The sequence below is a fragment of the Nerophis ophidion genome, linkage group LG02, assembly GCF_033978795.1.
Source record: "Nerophis ophidion isolate RoL-2023_Sa linkage group LG02, RoL_Noph_v1.0, whole genome shotgun sequence".
Lineage (NCBI taxonomy): Eukaryota > Metazoa > Chordata > Actinopteri > Syngnathiformes > Syngnathidae > Nerophis > Nerophis ophidion.
Window position 1 is genome coordinate 42,502,917 of NC_084612.1, and position 18,162 is coordinate 42,521,078.

At 38.3% G+C, this 18,162-nt stretch overlaps 1 protein-coding gene across 3 annotated transcripts in view; it reads left to right on the top strand.

Moving 5' to 3' along the window:
- The window catches only part of LOC133541067 (serine/threonine-protein kinase BRSK2-like), a 194,491-nt gene that overhangs the window by 117,837 nt on the left and 58,492 nt on the right, over positions 1-18,162 (top strand). For all 3 annotated transcript variants that reach the window (XM_061884149.1, XM_061884157.1, XM_061884164.1), the window contains exons 3-8: positions 3,151-3,236; positions 6,101-6,241; positions 7,598-7,714; positions 11,169-11,202; positions 13,485-13,553; positions 17,718-17,864. In XM_061884149.1, coding sequence (XP_061740133.1) covers positions 3,151-3,236; positions 6,101-6,241; positions 7,598-7,714; positions 11,169-11,202; positions 13,485-13,553; positions 17,718-17,864 — 594 coding nt within the window. The remainder of the gene's footprint in view (positions 1-3,150; positions 3,237-6,100; positions 6,242-7,597; positions 7,715-11,168; positions 11,203-13,484; positions 13,554-17,717; positions 17,865-18,162) is intronic.

The following is an 18,162-nucleotide window of genomic DNA, read 5'->3' on the forward strand; positions in this document are numbered from 1 at the left end:
GTGTCCCACGATTCGATTCAATATCGATTCTTGAGGTCACGATTCGATAATATATCTATTTTTTTGATTCGATTCGATTCTCGATTCAAAGACAATAGTTTTCCGATTCAAAACGATTCTGTATTCATTCAATACATAGGATTTCAGCAGGATCTCCCCCAGTCTGCTGACATGCTAGCAGAGTAGTAGATTTTTTTTTTTTTAAAAAGCTTTAATAATTGTAAAAGACAATGTTTTATCAACTGATTGCAATAATGTAAATGTGTTTTAACTATTAAACAAACCAAAAATATGACTTATTTTATCTTCGTAAAAAAATTGGACACGGTGTGTTGTCAAGCTTATGAGATGCGATGCAAGTGTAAGCCACTGTTGTCACGATCCGCTATGCGGATCGTTTATTGTTTTGCCGCTTATACGTCTTTGTTCATGTTTAGTTCTGGACTCTGCCGATTCCTTGTGTTTGAGCACTTCCCCGTTTGTTTAGTCACCATGGCAACGTAGTGTGCTCCTCCTCACGGGCTCCTGTCACAACTGTTTTTGATTATTATTTGTGTATTTAAGCCCACCTGATTACTTGCTTTTCGCAACATGTCACGTTTTTTTATCCTGTGTCCTCGATTATTTTGTGCTAAGTTCCGCCTTAGCTTCACGTGCGTGTGGCACGTCGTTTAATGTTTTCTGTTTCCTGCTACGTTTTAGCATTAGCTTTCCGTGCATTGGCAAGCGCTTTGTTTTTCCCCTTTTTGCACCAGTGTTCTTTTGTTTTATTATATCAAAACTTATTTTTACCTGCAATCCTGCTGACTGGTAGTGTGTGCATCCACAAAGTGGCAACTCCGCGCAGCAAGTGCGCCGTGAAGCGTGACAACTGTGACACTATTGTTCTTTTTTTTATTTTTATACATGACTAATGATATTTTCAATGAGGTTTGGTTTTGGAATTGGATTGCATTGTTATGGTATTGCTGTGTAATGGTTTGTTGGATTGATAAAAAAAAAAAAAATATATATATATATATTATATACAAAAAAAAAATCGCAATTTTAAAAGTGAGAATCGATTCTGAATTGCACAACATATTCGAATCGATTTTTTCCCCACACCCCTATTATATATATATATATATATATATATATATATATATATATATATATATATATATATATATATATATATATATATATATTAGGGGTGGGCAAATTCATGCGTTAATTACGAGTTAACTCATCAATCTATTAACGCCGACAATTATTTTATCGCACATTTGCGTATGTTGTTTACATGCTTTTATTTTGTTAACGCCTTTCTTAACAAGATGGCATCTCCCGGATGTATTTCGGCGTCGAGGGGCTCTTGGTAAAGATGGAACATTTGGCAAAAATACCGGACAATTCTGCACATTTCATGGCTGGCTTACAGCGTGGTCACTCCGGGATCACTAACGACCGCCAGACAATTCTGAATGTGGATAGATCGGGCAGTTTTGGACTGAATGACGCGTGCTTGCTAGACCGGCTAGCTAGCATGGGAATACTTTGCCGGCTACATCCAGCGGCCTGTGAAGCAGCGGAGTATTTGTCTTGTCTGTCTATTTATGAATAATGCAGATGAGGAGTGTTGGCTGAGTTCTTAACGTTTGCTTTCAGAGCGTGCATATCACAACATACAAGATGCCGTCATGGCGACACACAACCGCATGCTCGTCACTCCTGTTGCATGCTGGGTAGGGTAGTTCTTTTTTTCCCTGGCTCATAACATCACAATATAGTACCAGGTATATGCGTTCAGTTTATTAAAGCACCAAGCAAACAATCGGAAAATTCACATCATATCAATTCCTAGATATGGTCGTAATTATTTTAAGTGCACTACGCAGAATAAACACAACATTATTAATATTGCTACTATGGATAATTTGATCAAAAATCCCCTAAAACAGCCCACTACCTATAATATAGGTTTTTTAAACATAAGATCCCTGATAAAAAAATGTTTCTGCTCTTACCTCAGAAATTGCCTGTTCAGATGTTATGATTGTGGCTCAGAGATTTGTATGTAGATTATATTTATTTTCCATAACAAACAGGATAACTTAAATACCCTGGCAGTGGCAATAAGCTTAAATGTTTGTATTTACATTTTTTGAGTTGATTTTCATAAAATATGCTATTTAACTGCTACTGTTTAACAAGGACTGATTTAAATTGTGTTTGCACAACAAATGTTTTGGCGCTTTTGTTCATGTGGGAGAATATTCCAATAAAAGTGCACTACACACTACTTTTGAATTCATTATTGGGCTTTGCGTATACAATGCAGTTAATCGCGATTAATTAGAGAAATAGTGCGATTAACTTCGATTAAAATTTTTAATCGGTGCCCAGCCCTAATATATATATATGTATATGCAGTATATAGATAGATAGATATAGGTGTACCAAAATAAAAATATATATAGATCCACCCATTTTCTACCGCTTGTCCCTTTCGGAGTTGCGGCGGGTGCTGGAGCCTATCTCAGCTGCATTCGGGCGGTAGGCGGGGTACAACCTGGACAAGTCGCCCCCTCATCGCAGGGCCGCCATCCATGGTGAAAGCTGCGTAGTACATGCACAAACGTAATTTAAATAGCTCCCGTTATCCCCAGTTCCAACTAAAACGAGGCTCCAGTTCCAACTTGTGGGGACTAAAACAAAGCTTAAAGGAGACAAGGCCTTCTCTGTTGGCCCTAAACTTTGGAACATTCTGCTCCCTCATGTCAGAATGGCCCCCACTGCTCAATGTTTTAAGTCTCGTCTTAAAACCCATTTTTATTCTCTGGCTTTTAAATCGGCGTGAGTCTTATGGTCCTCTGTGTCTTTTGTTGTTTTATTCTATTATTTTAATTTGTTTTTTTACTTGCTTCAAAGCACTGCTTGTAATTTGACTACGTTTTATGTGCAGCACTCTGGAAATCATTTTGTTGTTAATAGTGCTATATAAATGAAAGAGATTGCATTGGATTGGAACATGCAACACCGGGGATCAGGCCCCATATATAATTAATCAAATGGTATATTTTATTTTGCAGTTGGATTTTGTGAGAAGTACTACTGTGAATCACTGTGTTTTCATCAACAGCTTTTCTTCTTACTGTGTTTGTCTAGGTGGAACGAGAGATTGCCATTTTGAAGCTCATAGAGCATCCTCATGTTTTAAAGCTGCACGACGTCTACGAAAACAAGAAATACCTGTAAGTACAAAATGCAGGACAACACAAATTATTCTACTTCACAAGTCTTTATGTAACTTGTGGTTTTATATGCTGACTGTATGGTTTAAAGTTTACATACACTCATTGCCTACTGCCACTAAGGTAACAGACAACTGCAAACTAAGCTCCTATAAACTGTTAATAATGCGAACATTCTCTGGGACCCTGAAGCTAAACCACATGAGGGTTTTGTTGGACACATCAATATCAGAAGCATTCTCTCTCTAGGTCGTCCTCAGACGAGCCTTCCATCGTTGCTTCCAGTCATCCCGATCCTCCATACATTTGGTCAGTTCCTTGGTACTCTGAGCTCCTGCATCCTTTTTGAGTATGTCCACGTATGTTAGTCTGGGACGTCCTCTTGACCGATGCCCATGTGTTGGTTCCCACAGTACCAATTTGCTGGCTGGCAGCTACTGATGCCTTTGGCAGTCTCCTGCTAGTTTCATTCTGCTTACAGCAATCTTCTCGCTCACCCTTGGTATTCCCTTGTAGAGGATTCTGTTGGTTACGTGCACACTCTTGTTAATGTTATACACTGCACGCAGCATCCTGGTGTAGCAACCATCCAGAGACTTCTCCAGGGTTGGCTTCAGGGTCCAGCATTCGCTGCCATAGAGGAGAACGGACTCAACTGTCGCGTAGAAGAATCTACTTTGTAACCTCACTTTCAGAACTGATTAAACCCTCAAACATAGAACTGCTTTGAACATCATCTGCTGCCTCTGCTGGGACCATGGCATGTGGTCTCACATAACATTTTCAAATTAGGAAACAAAAAGGACTTTAAGAACTACAGACCTATCACTATACGTCCTCTTGTTTCAAAATATGTTTTAAAAATAGTTATCGAACAGCACCTTTGTAATGGAAATGTGTAACGCCCCATGCTGTTTGGTTTCCAATCCAAACACTCCAGTGACACAGCATGCCGTTACTTCCTCGAGGTGATCAAGTCCAGCCTGGTTGAAGGAAGGGGTCGTTGGGGCCGCTTTTCTGGATCTACATAAGGCTTTTGACACAGTTAACCAGTCAGTATTGCTGAAAAAATTGCTGAATTTCGATATCTCCGCAAATACTATCTGTTCTGTTGGTTTCAATCTCATTTAGAAGATCGCTCCCAGTGCGTAAGAAGAAATGACAAAACTTTGCTCCTCAGTTCCTGTACCACAGGGGTACCTCATGGGTCTTTTTTGGGGCCACTGCTCTTCAGTTTGTATACCTTCCATCGGCAACGATGTAGGGATCTTACTGTATGCTGATGACAGTTTTCTTTACTCACGGTTCCGAGTTTAAGACCCTTGTTCTCGAAACTTCTCAAATCTTTTTTTGACTTTTTCTTTAAGAACGTCAAATCTAGCATCTTATTTCCTGGCCTATTTGGACACCAGTAGCGGCTGCGAGTCTTTAAAATAGGGGAATGTCATTTTCAGCAAAGCTCTTAAAAACATTACAGTCTCCAATAACAGATTAAAAATATAAAGATGCTAGATTATACAAAGAAAACTTCACTGAAAGGATTGTAAAATTCTCCTTATCAACACGGAACAACAGAACGAAAGTTATAATATTCTCTGGCAGTGGTTTATATGTCAAGATTGCTAATTTGCTAATTTTGCTGTCAATCAAAAAGGGATTCAGCCTCAAACAGATCATCCAATCATCTCGCTGAAGCTATGAGGCCGAGCCTACTTCTCATTCCCTTCCAGAGACGCTCGGTGACGCTCAATGTCCGTGGGTGGGACAAAGCTGTGCATTTATTCTATGACTGTTTGGTTTCAGCACGGTGGAACAGGGGTTGGTGCGTGTGCCTCACAATACGAAGGTCCTGAGTAGTCCCGGGTTCAATCCCGGGCTCGGGATCTTTCTGTGTGGAGTTTGCATGTTCTCCTTGTGAATGCGTGGGTTCCCTCCGGGTACTCCGGCTTCCTCCCACCTCCAAAAACATGCGCCTGGGGATAGGTTGATTGGCAGCACTAAATGAGCCCTCGTATGCAAATGTGAGTTTGAATGTTGTCTGTCTATCTGTGTTGGCCCTGTGATGAGGTGGAGACTTGTCCAGGGTGTAGCCTGCCTTCCTTCCGATTGTAGCTGAGATAGGCTCCAGCGCCCCCCGCAACCCTTAAGGGAATAAGCGATAGAAAATAGATGGATGTTTAGTTTGGCTGCAGTGGAATAACCCACTCTGTTGCAAAAGTAGCTGATTCTAAACAAAAGTTGAAAACATTCTAGTGCATCCATCCATCCATTCATTTTGTTCTTTTATCCAAAGTTGGGTCGCGGGGGCAGCAGCCTAAGCAGAGAACCCCAGACTTTCCTCACCCCAGCTACTGCGACTAGCTCTTTCCAGGGGATCCCGAGGCGTTTCCAGGCCAGCTGGGCGACATAGTCTCTCCACCATCTCTTAGGTCTTCCCCATAGTCTCCTACCGGTCGGATGCGCTCTAAACACCTCCATTCTAGCATATTTTCGTCAAATAAAATGTAAAGACAAAAGTACATATGTGACCACTTATTTTTTTAATGTACAGCACTTACCCTAAACAATTGCAGCCTTAGCGCAGTTAGTACTTGTGTTTAGAAGCTCTTTACTTATGTCGCATGATTACCGTGAGCCTAACGTCACACTTGCTTTGCTCTGCTGCTCCAGTTGTACTTTCTATCCTTTTAAGAGCGCCACTGTCCTCTTAACATTTGTACAAAATTGTTATTTTTGAAAATGATTAGATATATATATTTCCATTCCATCCAGAATGGTTGCAATAAATCATAAGGGGGCCAAAACTAGATGTTTACCTACAAGTGTAATAGTTTGTTTAATGAAGAGAAGTGTCTGTTTCACAGGTACCTGGTGCTAGAACATGTCTCTGGTGGGGAACTTTTTGACTACCTAGTGAAGAAGGGTCGACTAACGCCAAAAGAAGCACGGAAATTCTTCCGACAGATCATCTCAGCCCTGGACTTCTGCCACAGCCACTCGATATGGTTTGTTGAATTCAGCATTCACTCCTTTAATACTAGGGTTGTCCTGATACCAATATTTTGTTACCGCTACCGAAATGTATTTCGACACCAATAAAGGAGACCACAAGAAAATGTCATTCTGGCTTCATCTAAACAGAAAATCTTATGAAACATCAAAAATATGTTTCCTATTGCACTCAAACAACAATTAAAAAATAACATTGGGCTTTTCTTATTACACTCAAAGACCAGTTTACAAGTGTATGTATTACACGTATAGCCTGCCATAATTTAGGATTAGCTGAGAATACAAAGCTTTACTGACACTGTATTAAATGCCTCATGATTTATGGTTGCCACTCTTGGTCTGTGCTTTAAGGCTAACATAATTATTAGTAAGTACTACAGATAAGACATGTAGCAGGTAAAACACACATTGTTAAAGATAAAACACATGTTGTGGACATTTTTTTAAAAATTCAGTCATTTCACTTGCATTAGTTTACACTACATGGGCGGTTTTGACTGCGCTAATAATATGCAACAAGCCAACCAGCTGTGTGTGCCTCCAACTATCTATATGTGCACAACAGGAGAGCTGTTAAATACATTACCTGTCGCTTATTAAACTAAATGTATGGATCCGATTTTTTGTTATTAAATTGTTTATCCAAGTTTGAAACAAAGGCGGTAATAGTTTATTGCCACCTTTGACAAGTCATGCTTTATAACAATGCTTGCAGCGCGACGCATCCATGTTTAATGTGTTACGTTTATCAATAGTTTTGAAGTCCACATACCTCCATATTGCGCTTCACGCACTCTCTTTATGAATCAGTAGAATTGCTGTTTTTTGTCATTCTTCTTCTCCACACTGTTTCTTTTTGTATGCGCTGTGTGCACATTTTGACACACTCAACATCAGGTGCCTCGGCTCTGTACGTTACAGGCACATGGCAGCATGTTGAGAGAGCAGAATTTAAGTTTAGACTTGAAGAGATTCCTATAGTAACCCAATAAGTAGTCCCTTCAGGATTTCCCTATTTGTAGTAATTGTTGAAGCCTAAAATGTCTGAAAATTATTTCAAAAAAATTTGAGGCAAAGGTCAGCATTGTTTTTAGGCTTAATTTTTTGATTAACATTGAATCAGCTTGTGACTTTTTGAATTTGTTGTTAATATGTTTTTTGTAACCTTGACCTCACAAAGGAAATGATTATAACACAAATTGGAAAACAAATACTGTAATAATGTTTCTCACATAATTTGTTGTACTGTTTTAATCATAAGCAGCGGTGAGTAGTCATTAACTGCCTTACTCTGACTATAGTAACTTTTTTTGTACTCTGTTGTTCTCTCCTGTTGTGATGTTCTGTAGCCACCGAGACTTGAAGCCAGAGAATTTGCTGTTAGATGAGAAGAACAATATCAGGATAGCAGACTTTGGCATGGCGTCTCTGCAGGTCGGGGAAAGTCTGCTGGAGACCAGCTGTGGGTGAGTATTTCAAATCCTTGGAAAAAAAAAAAAGTTGTCGTGTTTTTTTTAATGTTTAAATAATTTGAGCAGAAATGGCACATCTTAAAAACAATCAGATTTATTAATAATATTATATATGTTGGAAATGGAAATTAACACTAAAGTGGTACTTTTTTAAAAAGTTCATGTTAATCTCTTTTATAGAGTTACAGGAGCAGTAAATACACTCATAACAAAATAAAATGAAATTTGCATACTTTTTGGCATATTCTAAGGAAATTAAATATTTAATATACAGGTAAACTAAAATTCAACCAACTTTTGCAAAGACGTTGTTTCTTGCTTCATTTTCTTTAATTGCGTTCTGCTCACATGTACTTCCTATCAATGACAGTTTACTCATAACTTCCAAACACAGGATACATTTCATTCAAATAACAAATTTGTTAGTGCAAAAATGACTAAGAATCAACATTATGAGAGTGAATATTCCAGAAACAATGGATATTCAGTATTACTAAACACCTTGTCTTTTTTAGGAGAAACGCCCTGTAGTCCCGGACAATGTTTTGCCTCTAATTTTTCATTACACACTATGCGAACTCCCTGAGCATTCTTTGGACCGCGTGTGCACATGAGACGTACACCTGAGATGTGCACACTGTGGCCACACCAGTATCACAAAACCTGACCATATCACTTAAATAATCTAATTACAACAGTGGTCCCCAACCACCGGGCTACGGCCCGGTACCGGGCCGTGGCCCGATTGGTAACGGGCAGCAGAATAATTTTTTATTCATTTTTGTTAAAACATTTTTTATTTTTTATTTTTTTTATTTTTTATTAAATCAACATAAAAAACACAATATACACTTACAATTAGTACACCAATCACAAAAACCTCCCTTTTTCATGACAAAAACGTCCCTTTTTCATGACAAAGAAAAAAAAAAAAATGGATTCCCAAGTCAACTGTCGGCTTTATTATAATAAAATGGAAGAGTTTGGGAACAACAGCAACTCAGCCACCAAGTGGTAGGCCACGTAAACTAACAGAAAAGGGTCAGCAGAACGCTTAAGCGCATAGTGCAAAGAGGTCGCCGACTTTCTGCTACAGAGCTCCAAACTTTATGTGACCTTCCAATTAGCCCAATTAGAGAGCTTCATGGAATGGGTTTCCATGGCCTGCAGCTGCATCTAAGCCATACATCACCAAGTCCAATGCAAAGCGTCAGATGCGGCGGTGTAAAGCACGTCGCCACTGGACTCCAGAGCAGTGGAGACGCCTTCTCTGGAGTGATGAATCACACTTTCCCATCTGGCTATCTGATAGACCAGTCCGGGTTTGGAGGTTGCCAGGAGAACGGTACATTTGGGACGGCATTGTGCCGAGTGTGGAATTTGATGGAGAAAGAGTTATGGTGTGGCGTTGTTTTTCAACAGTTGGGCTTGGCCCCATAGTTTCAGTGAAAGGAACTTTGAATGATCCAGGATACCAAAACATTTTGGACAATTCCATGCTCCCAACATTGTGTTTGGAGCAAATCCCTTTCTCTTCCAACATGACTGTGAAACCAGTGCACAAAGCAAGGTCCATAAAGACATGGATGACATAGTCTGGTGCGGATGAACTTCACTGGCCTGCGCAGAGTCCTGACCTGAACCTGATAGAACACATTAATGATGAATTAGAAAGGAGACTGAGAGCTAGGCCTTCTCGACCACATCAGTGTGTGACCTCACCAATGCGCTTTTCGGAGATAGGCTATCCACAACCTTGTTCACAGCCTTCCCAGTAGAGTTGAAGCTGTAATTGCTGCAAAATGTGGACCGACATTGTATTGAACCCAACGGGTTAGGAATGGGATGGCACTTCAAGTTCATGTGTGAGTCAAGGCAGGTGGCCAAATACTTTTGGCAATATAGTGTAGGTCACGATGCATGATGGTGCACTCCGAAACCAGAAAACAGGAAAATAATTTTTACCTGGTGTCTGGGAATAGTTGTGACATTGTTGAACTCTTTGGGAGTTTCGGAGTGACAAACAAGCACTGGCTTCACTTTGTCACCGCTGGCATTAACATAAAATAGCAATATGAGGTAATCCTTCCTTGGCTTGTTCCTTTTCATTTGCTGTAACAAAGGTTTGTTGTGGCGTTATTTTTGGTCTCATTACAATTAAAGACTTGCTGCGGAACAAAACCCCATGCTGATAAAATCGTTGAACTGAAGGGGCCACAAGCCCCAGGCAACTTGCTAAAATGCTAGCTCAGTTGTTGTCTAGCAACCTGAAGCTATACAGTAAGACTGTGAGAGTTTGGACACATTTAAGTGGTTTCTGATCACACAAAGTGATCTTTAAGACAGGGTCACACAGCTCTAACCAGCCCAAGGTACGACGTGATTGTTTCAAGCAGCATGAAAAATAAAAGCATACAAGCTTTTGTACCCCAAGACCTGGTCCACACACACAAGCATATTTGGCGAGATGCAAACATTACATATCTTTCTTGCGTTTACAAACAGATATCTACTGACAGATACACGTTTGAAATATACACTACTATGTATTAGAAATTGTAGTAGCGGAGGATGCATGTGCATGTACGAGCCAGTCTGCCCTACAACCGGAGGACAGATAAAAAAGGAGCATATTGACTACAGCGTTGGACTACAATGGCGGGCTCACACAAAGCACTTGGGACACATTTTCGGGACTTATGCAGATCCCAAACACACACAAAATTATACCAGTGGGTAAGAAATATTGTTTTTTTCACAGTAGATCCCATTTAAAACCTACTAAGTTCTCTTCAAAATGTTGGACAGAAAACGTATTCACTTTTATTATTGTAATTATCTTAGCAAGCATAATGTTTTACAGACTAGGATCAGATGTTTTTGGATGTATGTATCATTTTTTAAGTTTTGAATTAGCTTTATACTACAGCATTAACTAGGGATGATTGTAACATACAGCAATGTAGGACTACATTCATTCAAATAGTTGTTTCTATCAGAGGCACCCAGGCATGGAACACACTTCCAGCTCATATTAGAAACTTTGACCACGACCCAACCTTTAAAAAAACCCACTAAAACAGTGGTTAAACACAAAACAGTTTGGTACTCATCATGCAGCTTATTAGGTACAATTGTAAAAAAATAAAATGCATTTTTAAATTATTATTATAATTTATTATGTGATTTTTATTATTAGGATTATTTTATAATGTGCATTCTTTTTTTGAGAAGGATGTTTGGCCACCGTCACTCAAATCAACAGAATTGTACTTTTGTCTGTCAAGAATGGCTTTGGTCTTGTGTTACTGATAAAAATGTTATGTAAGATGAAAAAGGAGTGCCCTAGAAGGTTGCCGTGTTCTTCTGGCTGAGTGAGTAAGTTGGGTAATTGAGTGGATCACTGTGAGTCGTCTCCGGAATCATCCTCTCTGTGCTTCTTTTCCAGATCGCCGCACTACGCCTGCCCAGAGGTGATCAGGGTAAGTGCTCTTTCTGTGTTTTCTGTCTATTATTGTGCTTACCTCACTGCTGCATCCTGTACACGTTCCTGGATCCTCATTGGTGGATATAAAACTATATATTTATAATGTTGCCTTGAATACTAACGCTCTCTCTATACAGTCGACTTTTCATCATGTGACGTTCTACAAAATAGCCATTTTGAAGTAGTTTGTTAAATACTGTTCAGGACCTTGTTTATATCAGTTGTCTGCAATGAAAAGTGACAAAAAACAGACGAGCCCATACGAATATTAAATGTAATTACATTTTGTTTCAATATTTATTTTGAGGAAGGAAAAAGGAAGATGGCGCCTATATTACAAAAAAAAATGGATAATCTCAACAATAAAAAGCTGTATCTTACAGTATATCAATGCCATTACATTTTGTTTTTTAATCTCACAAATACCAAAATCTGTGCATTGTCTGGTACATCTGTACATTGATTGATGGCTCAGAATACACCAGCAGTACAATAGCTGCAACGATATGTATTTTCTTAAAGTCTCAAACGTTATAATTATTGTTGCGAACATTGTAATTTGCTTGATTTTGTTACACTCTTTCAGAATTCTCCTGTCACTGAACGGCTTTTTGTTATGTCCCAAAATCCACACAAACCTAAAGGAACATCAATCATTTGGACATTGTAGTGCTAAAAGGGCCCTAGTCTCCCACTTGAAGTTACGCATGTTTCTCTTATTCCGTGTGTACATCTGGAAAGAAAGGCGACTCATTATAAGAGGGACTTTCTCATTAAGCCTTTTTGAATGTGCTTATACAGCTGTTAGTGTCTATGTGATTTTGTCAGGGGGAGCACGACAGCTGACAGTTTGATACTGTCAAAAAAATCTAAAGAATCAACAGATAAACACTACATAATATATAGTAAAATTCTTTGACTAAGGATTTCTATAGTCCTATCTACAGCGTTAGATCAGTCGATGAGGAAAATCCATGTGGCATTTTTTGTTTTTGTTTTTTAAGAGCACAAATAAACCGATCTCATTTACAACTTTTTCCACCTCAGAGGAAAAAAACACTCAGATAAATAAATAAACAGTAACATGTAGTGAGGTTTATTAAAGCTTAGTTTAGTGGTTTACTCTAATAGGGTCCCGCCGTGGTAAAATCTGGCTTAGGCGGAGTGTTGAAAAGACGATCAAACTTAACATTTTGGAGAATGTAAAAGTTGTATCAAAAGTTGTATCAAGGCTTTCTTTGTTGGACCTGGGGAAGGATCCTTACCGTTATGAGAAAGAGTCCTGTCTGAACGAACTGGCCAAAACTATACTTCCGGGCCGACAGTGAAGTGAATTATAATTATATAGCAATTTTTCTCTAGTGTTGACCCTAGTGTGTGAATGAGAGTGTGATGAGGTAACAATTTGTACAGGGTGTACCCCGCCTTTCGCCTAAATGCAGCTGGGATAGGCTCCAGCACCCGTACGACTATGAAAGGGACAAGCGGTAGGAAAATGGATGGATGGACTCAAAGCGCTTTACATTGAGAAACCCATTGTCTACATGTAAGCTACATTTACCCCATTGTGGGTGGGACTGGGACAAATGTGGGTGAAGTGTTTTGCCCAAGGACACAACAGCAGTGACGAGAATAGGGGAAGCTGGATTCAAACGAGGAACCCTTAAGTTTCGGGCTGATACGGTGGGCTCTATGTCCAGCGGCGCCGCGTCCCAAAGGCCCATGCCTTTCCGATATTCGAACATTTTTCCAACACACCCACTGTATGAAGGGGTCTTTGTGTACTCAACTCGCCTCCCTCCCATAAAGAAGGAGGGGATTTATGTTTTGACATTTTGACATGTCGTTGAATCAGACTCTTCCGAATCGAATCTTAGAATAATCGACTATTCTACCCTAGTACCTTCAAATAAAGACTTATTTATTTAAGAAGTAACTAAAATGTGATAATTTTACCTCTGAAAACTAATACTTTCAAATATTAGACTGTTACATCCACAGAGCAAGGAGCGCTACCACACGTCCTTTCTACCCACAGCCATAAGACTTTGCACTTGAGACACACTTTAAAAACTGCTTTTAAATATACTAAGTGTTATGGAAATATAATTTAATGTGACTTTGACTGCCAACAAATACTGTGACACACTACATCTTGACATACTTTGTTAGCTCAAGACAAAAAAGTACAGATTAATCAGATATAGTTCTAGTTTTTATTTATTCTAGTTCTTTATGTTTTCCTTTTTCTTGTGTCTCTGTGGATTTGTGGACCAGGGGGAGAAGTATGATGGCCGCAAAGCAGATGCATGGAGCTGTGGAGTCATCCTCTTCGCACTTTTAGTGGTGAGCTTTTTTTCTACTGTCAATTTTCCTAAGCCACACAATTTTGCACTGACGTCGTGCCTTGCACTGTGGGCTTGATCTACTAAGATCCAAAATAACAAGTGCTAAATAACATGTGCAAACTATAAAACTGTGTAAATACTGCAAAAATCAGTGTTCAAAAACAAGAAAAAAATACAAAACTGAGGGGTATTTTATTTGAACTAAGCAAAATTATCTGCCAATAGAACAGGAAAATTCGGATGGTTTAAGACTTTCCAAAACAAGTAAAATTAGCTAACCTCAATGAACCCAAAAATACCTTAAAATAAGTATATTCTCACTAATAACAAGTGCACGTTTCTTGGTAGAAAAAAAAGAGACCTTTGTGCTCAATATGTTGGAAAATATTTTTAAATTAAGTAAATGTTAGTGCCATTTTCTTGACATGTTTATATGCGCTCGGCATCATGATTTTTTGTCATGCTTGAAGTAATCAGAATCAGAAATACTTTATTAATCCCCGAGGGGAAATAAAAATTTTCAGCACAATCCCATTCAAGATCAGACAAACATTTCAGGCAGACAGAACAGGATCGCTGACGGGTCTGCCAACTTCCCGCGCCCCTTACAAAAAAGTTGAGATAAAGGTAAACAATGGGGGGGAGGGTGGGAACAAATAAAAACGGTCTAAGCCTTGGCCCCTGGAGAGGGGGTCCAGACTGAGGCCAAGGGAAAAAACAACTCATAGCCATAGCACACATCCCTTTTACATGTGTGTAAGAGGGAAACATCAAAGTTCGAAGTAAGAAATTATTACTTTAAAAAAGTAGTTTTATACTTGTGAGTGTTAATGACACAGTTTTCAACATAGATGTTGATAGTCCAACTCATACTGACTGGTATACACAAGCTATGGAGATGATATCAGTAGAAAAAAACTGCATTTAGTTTAGATAATAATGAGTCATATATTGGAATACGGGATCCATTATTGAAATTTGTTTTAAGTATTAAATTAACCAAAATATGACTTATTATATCTTTGTGTAAAATATTGGACAAAGTGTGTTATCAAGCTTATGAGATGCGATGCATTGTTCATTTTTTTAGAATTATTTTTTGTATTAACGTTTTTAATGATAATATCAATGAGGGATTTTTAATAACTGCTATTTTGAAATTGTTACTAATATTGATAATATTCATTTTTGTTTCACTACTTTTAAATTGTACCGTATCATGTTTGTGTGTCCTCAATTGCTCTGTTTATTGCTATTCTGAATTTTGCTGGGTCGGGTTTGGTTTTGGAATTTGATTGCATTATTATGTATTGTTTTGTTGGATTGATTAATAAATTCATTAAAAAAAAAAAGTTGGAAGTAAGAAATTATTACTTTAAAAAAGTAGTTTCATACTTGTGAGTGTTAATGACACAGTTTTCAACAGTTGATATTCTAGTTTCAAAAATGTTTTACTCAATATAGGTCATAAATTCTCAGCAACAAGCTGTAATATCTTACTGAGATCATTTAGGACCAAAACACTTAAAATAAGTAAAACACTCTAACATAAAATCTGCTTAGTGAGAAAAATTATTTTATCAGACAGAAAATAAGCAAGTATAACCCTTATTTGTGATATTTCATCTTACCTAGATTTCAGTTTTTGCAAGGTACTATTAGTGTATGTGCTAAATGATTACATTTGCATCCCCTTATCCTAATATTGTGGGCGTTCTGAAAATCATCAATGATAGAGGTGTAAAGATTTGTCTATATTGTTAACAAATATTGACAATAAAGTTTGTCAAAGTAATTTGTCGCCGACAAATTAATTTGTCAAAAAAAAACTTGCGTTTTTCTGAAGTGACGCGAGTCAGCGCAGCCACTCAAACAAAATTGCGGGTGGAAATATGTAAGCTTTGGGAACATTTCCTCTTATTCTTGTCAAAGACATGAATACCTTGTTTGTTTTACAAAGCAGATCATGTTTTTATGACATCACATCTGAGATACGGAAGAATTTAGCGCGGGGATTGGACATCTAGGGGATGCGGTCTGAACTCGGTAGCTGACAAGTGTGAGACGAAGTTATGTAAAGTATAATTTCAACTGTAATTTTAGCCAACGTCCACCAGCTAAACATTGTCTAACTTTTTTAAAGCATTGTCAATTAGTAGTGCAACAACGAAAGGCACAATAACAAAAGCCAATCATATCCACCCACACACAAAATATTAGGCACCAATGCACTGGTATCATAAGCTTAAACATACAATCTATTAGATAGTTAATATGTTAATCAGTAATACATTTCTAAACATTTGAGTCTATTAGGTTGATAAAAATGCCAGGAGTCAATCAATAATTTACTAGTGTTCAGCTTCTTAAAATAGCATCACAAAATGCTTGTTTCTTCTTCAGCGTTTTCAATAGTTTTGGTGTTTTATCATTTGTTGCCATTGATGCTATTTTAACTGTCTTTTTTTTTTTACATAAAAAATGAGTTTTTTTTTTTTTTAGCAATTTCCCAGTTCTTTGTTTTTAAATGGACACAAGTTTAATTGTTTTTTGTTTTTTTTGTAACTGCTTAAAGAGCAGCCTAGTTGCAGTATGAATACATATTTAACAATGAATTAGCAATCTCTGTTGTTAGTAAGAACATGCCTAAAATATCTCAAACTGAATTCTAAATTCGATGACTAAATTAAAGCCACGTGTACGCTTTATAAGCCGATTAGACGACTAATCATTAAGATTGTCAATGACTAGTCGGCTATCAAAATTGTTGTTAGTTGCAGCCTTTATCAGCTTATATTCTACATATTGATTGCACTCTCTATTTTGTAAATGACTAGCCATGGTGTGTCGGTGTATGTGGGTGTGCGTGTAAGAATGAGGTCAATTTTACAGTGTATTAGCTGATGGGTTATGCATATTCTTAACTTTATTACTTTTTAAACACATTTCCCGAGCTACAATTGTTTTATCACTTTTGTACAATGGCACTGAAGCTTCTATTTATCTAAGCTGAGGTTTACTGTACAACTTATCGTAACTGTGTACCATTGCTTTAACACAAAAATACATATTTTGTAGTCGTTTAAATCTTTGGGCACCTAATGATGCGTTCAAATTCGTATTCCTGGGGTGACTATTTGATTCAGAATCGATTATTGATTCAAACCGATTATTGCAATTAGGTTTAATAATTATAATTAAACTTTTTCAAAACGAGTGACAAGTTAGAAAAGCTGGCCTGAAAACGTTTTTTTTAATTTTTTTATTCTTATTGGGAAAAACATTTATTTATTTTTTGTTCCAAATCAATTTTTGAAAATTATGAATCGATTGAGAATTGGGATGAATATGTCTGTTGGCGACTTGTCCAGGGTGTACGACGCCTTCCGCCCCATTGTAGCTGAGATAGGCTCCAGCGCCCTCCGCGGCCCCAAAGGGAATAAGCGGTAGGAAATGGATGAATGGATGGATGAATGTAACAATGCAATTTAAATGCGGTACAAAGGAACCCAAGGATGCAGATGGAAGTTGAGTAAAACTGTTCTTCACTGAAGGAAAGAGTACTCACTACAAAAATCCAAACAGGAGATAACAAAAAGCGACCATGTGAAAAAGAGAAAACAAAATGAGCTCCGTGGAAAAAAAGAACAAAAGCTAATATGTAAAAAGAACTATACTTGGGTTGGAGTTGCAAGACATGCAACCTACCAGACAGCACCCGGATGGCACTGGGAATAGCCAAGAATGTTAGCATCAAAAACTCTGGAAGCGTAGAAGTCTTCAGACATGCCATCCAGCTGTCGAGGTGCTGCTTAAGTAGTGTCGGGAAGATTGGACACAGCTGTGCACGTCTCATAACTCCGCCCACAGGGTAAAACAGGAACTCTAGGAGGAAAACAAAAAGTAAGAGCCAGGTCTGCTGCTCCAACAAAGGAAAACTGAACATACAAACCACAGGGTGGCAGCAGGCGGTGACAGAATAGGAATCACAAATCAAATGTGAATCGATGTTGTTGTGCACCGTAAATAATTATATTGCTATTTTATACAACCTGCCCAACTTGTAAACAAGTCTTACAAATTCTACTGTATTTTGATGCTGAATGTTGTTGTCACATAGAGAATAATTTGTTAGCGTTGAGATTTTCTTCTTGGTCATCAGGGCGCATTACCTTTTGATGACGACAATCTGCGAAATCTTCTGGAGAAGGTGAAGCTAGGAGTGTTCCATATGCCTCACTTCATCCCTCCAGACTGCCAGAACCTTCTTCGTGGCATGATTGAAGTGGACGCATCCAAGAGACTGACGGTAAGACATGCTTGCTGACCTCATGGTGCATCCTGTCTGCAGCAGTAATATATTACACTCAAAGAAAGTAGAGATGTCCCTACCTCGATGAAGGGATCTGATCGGGGCCGACATCTACCTTTTTTTAATTGATTTGCTGAAAATGCTGACAACCTAACTAATCTTTACCGCAGATGTGTCCTGCTGTTTACATAGCTAAAGATTGTACTCACATGAAACGATCCTTCTAAAGGGATGCACATTCAGGGAGTCACACTTACATTTATGGATTACTTGTTACACACATGCAAGTTGTGTG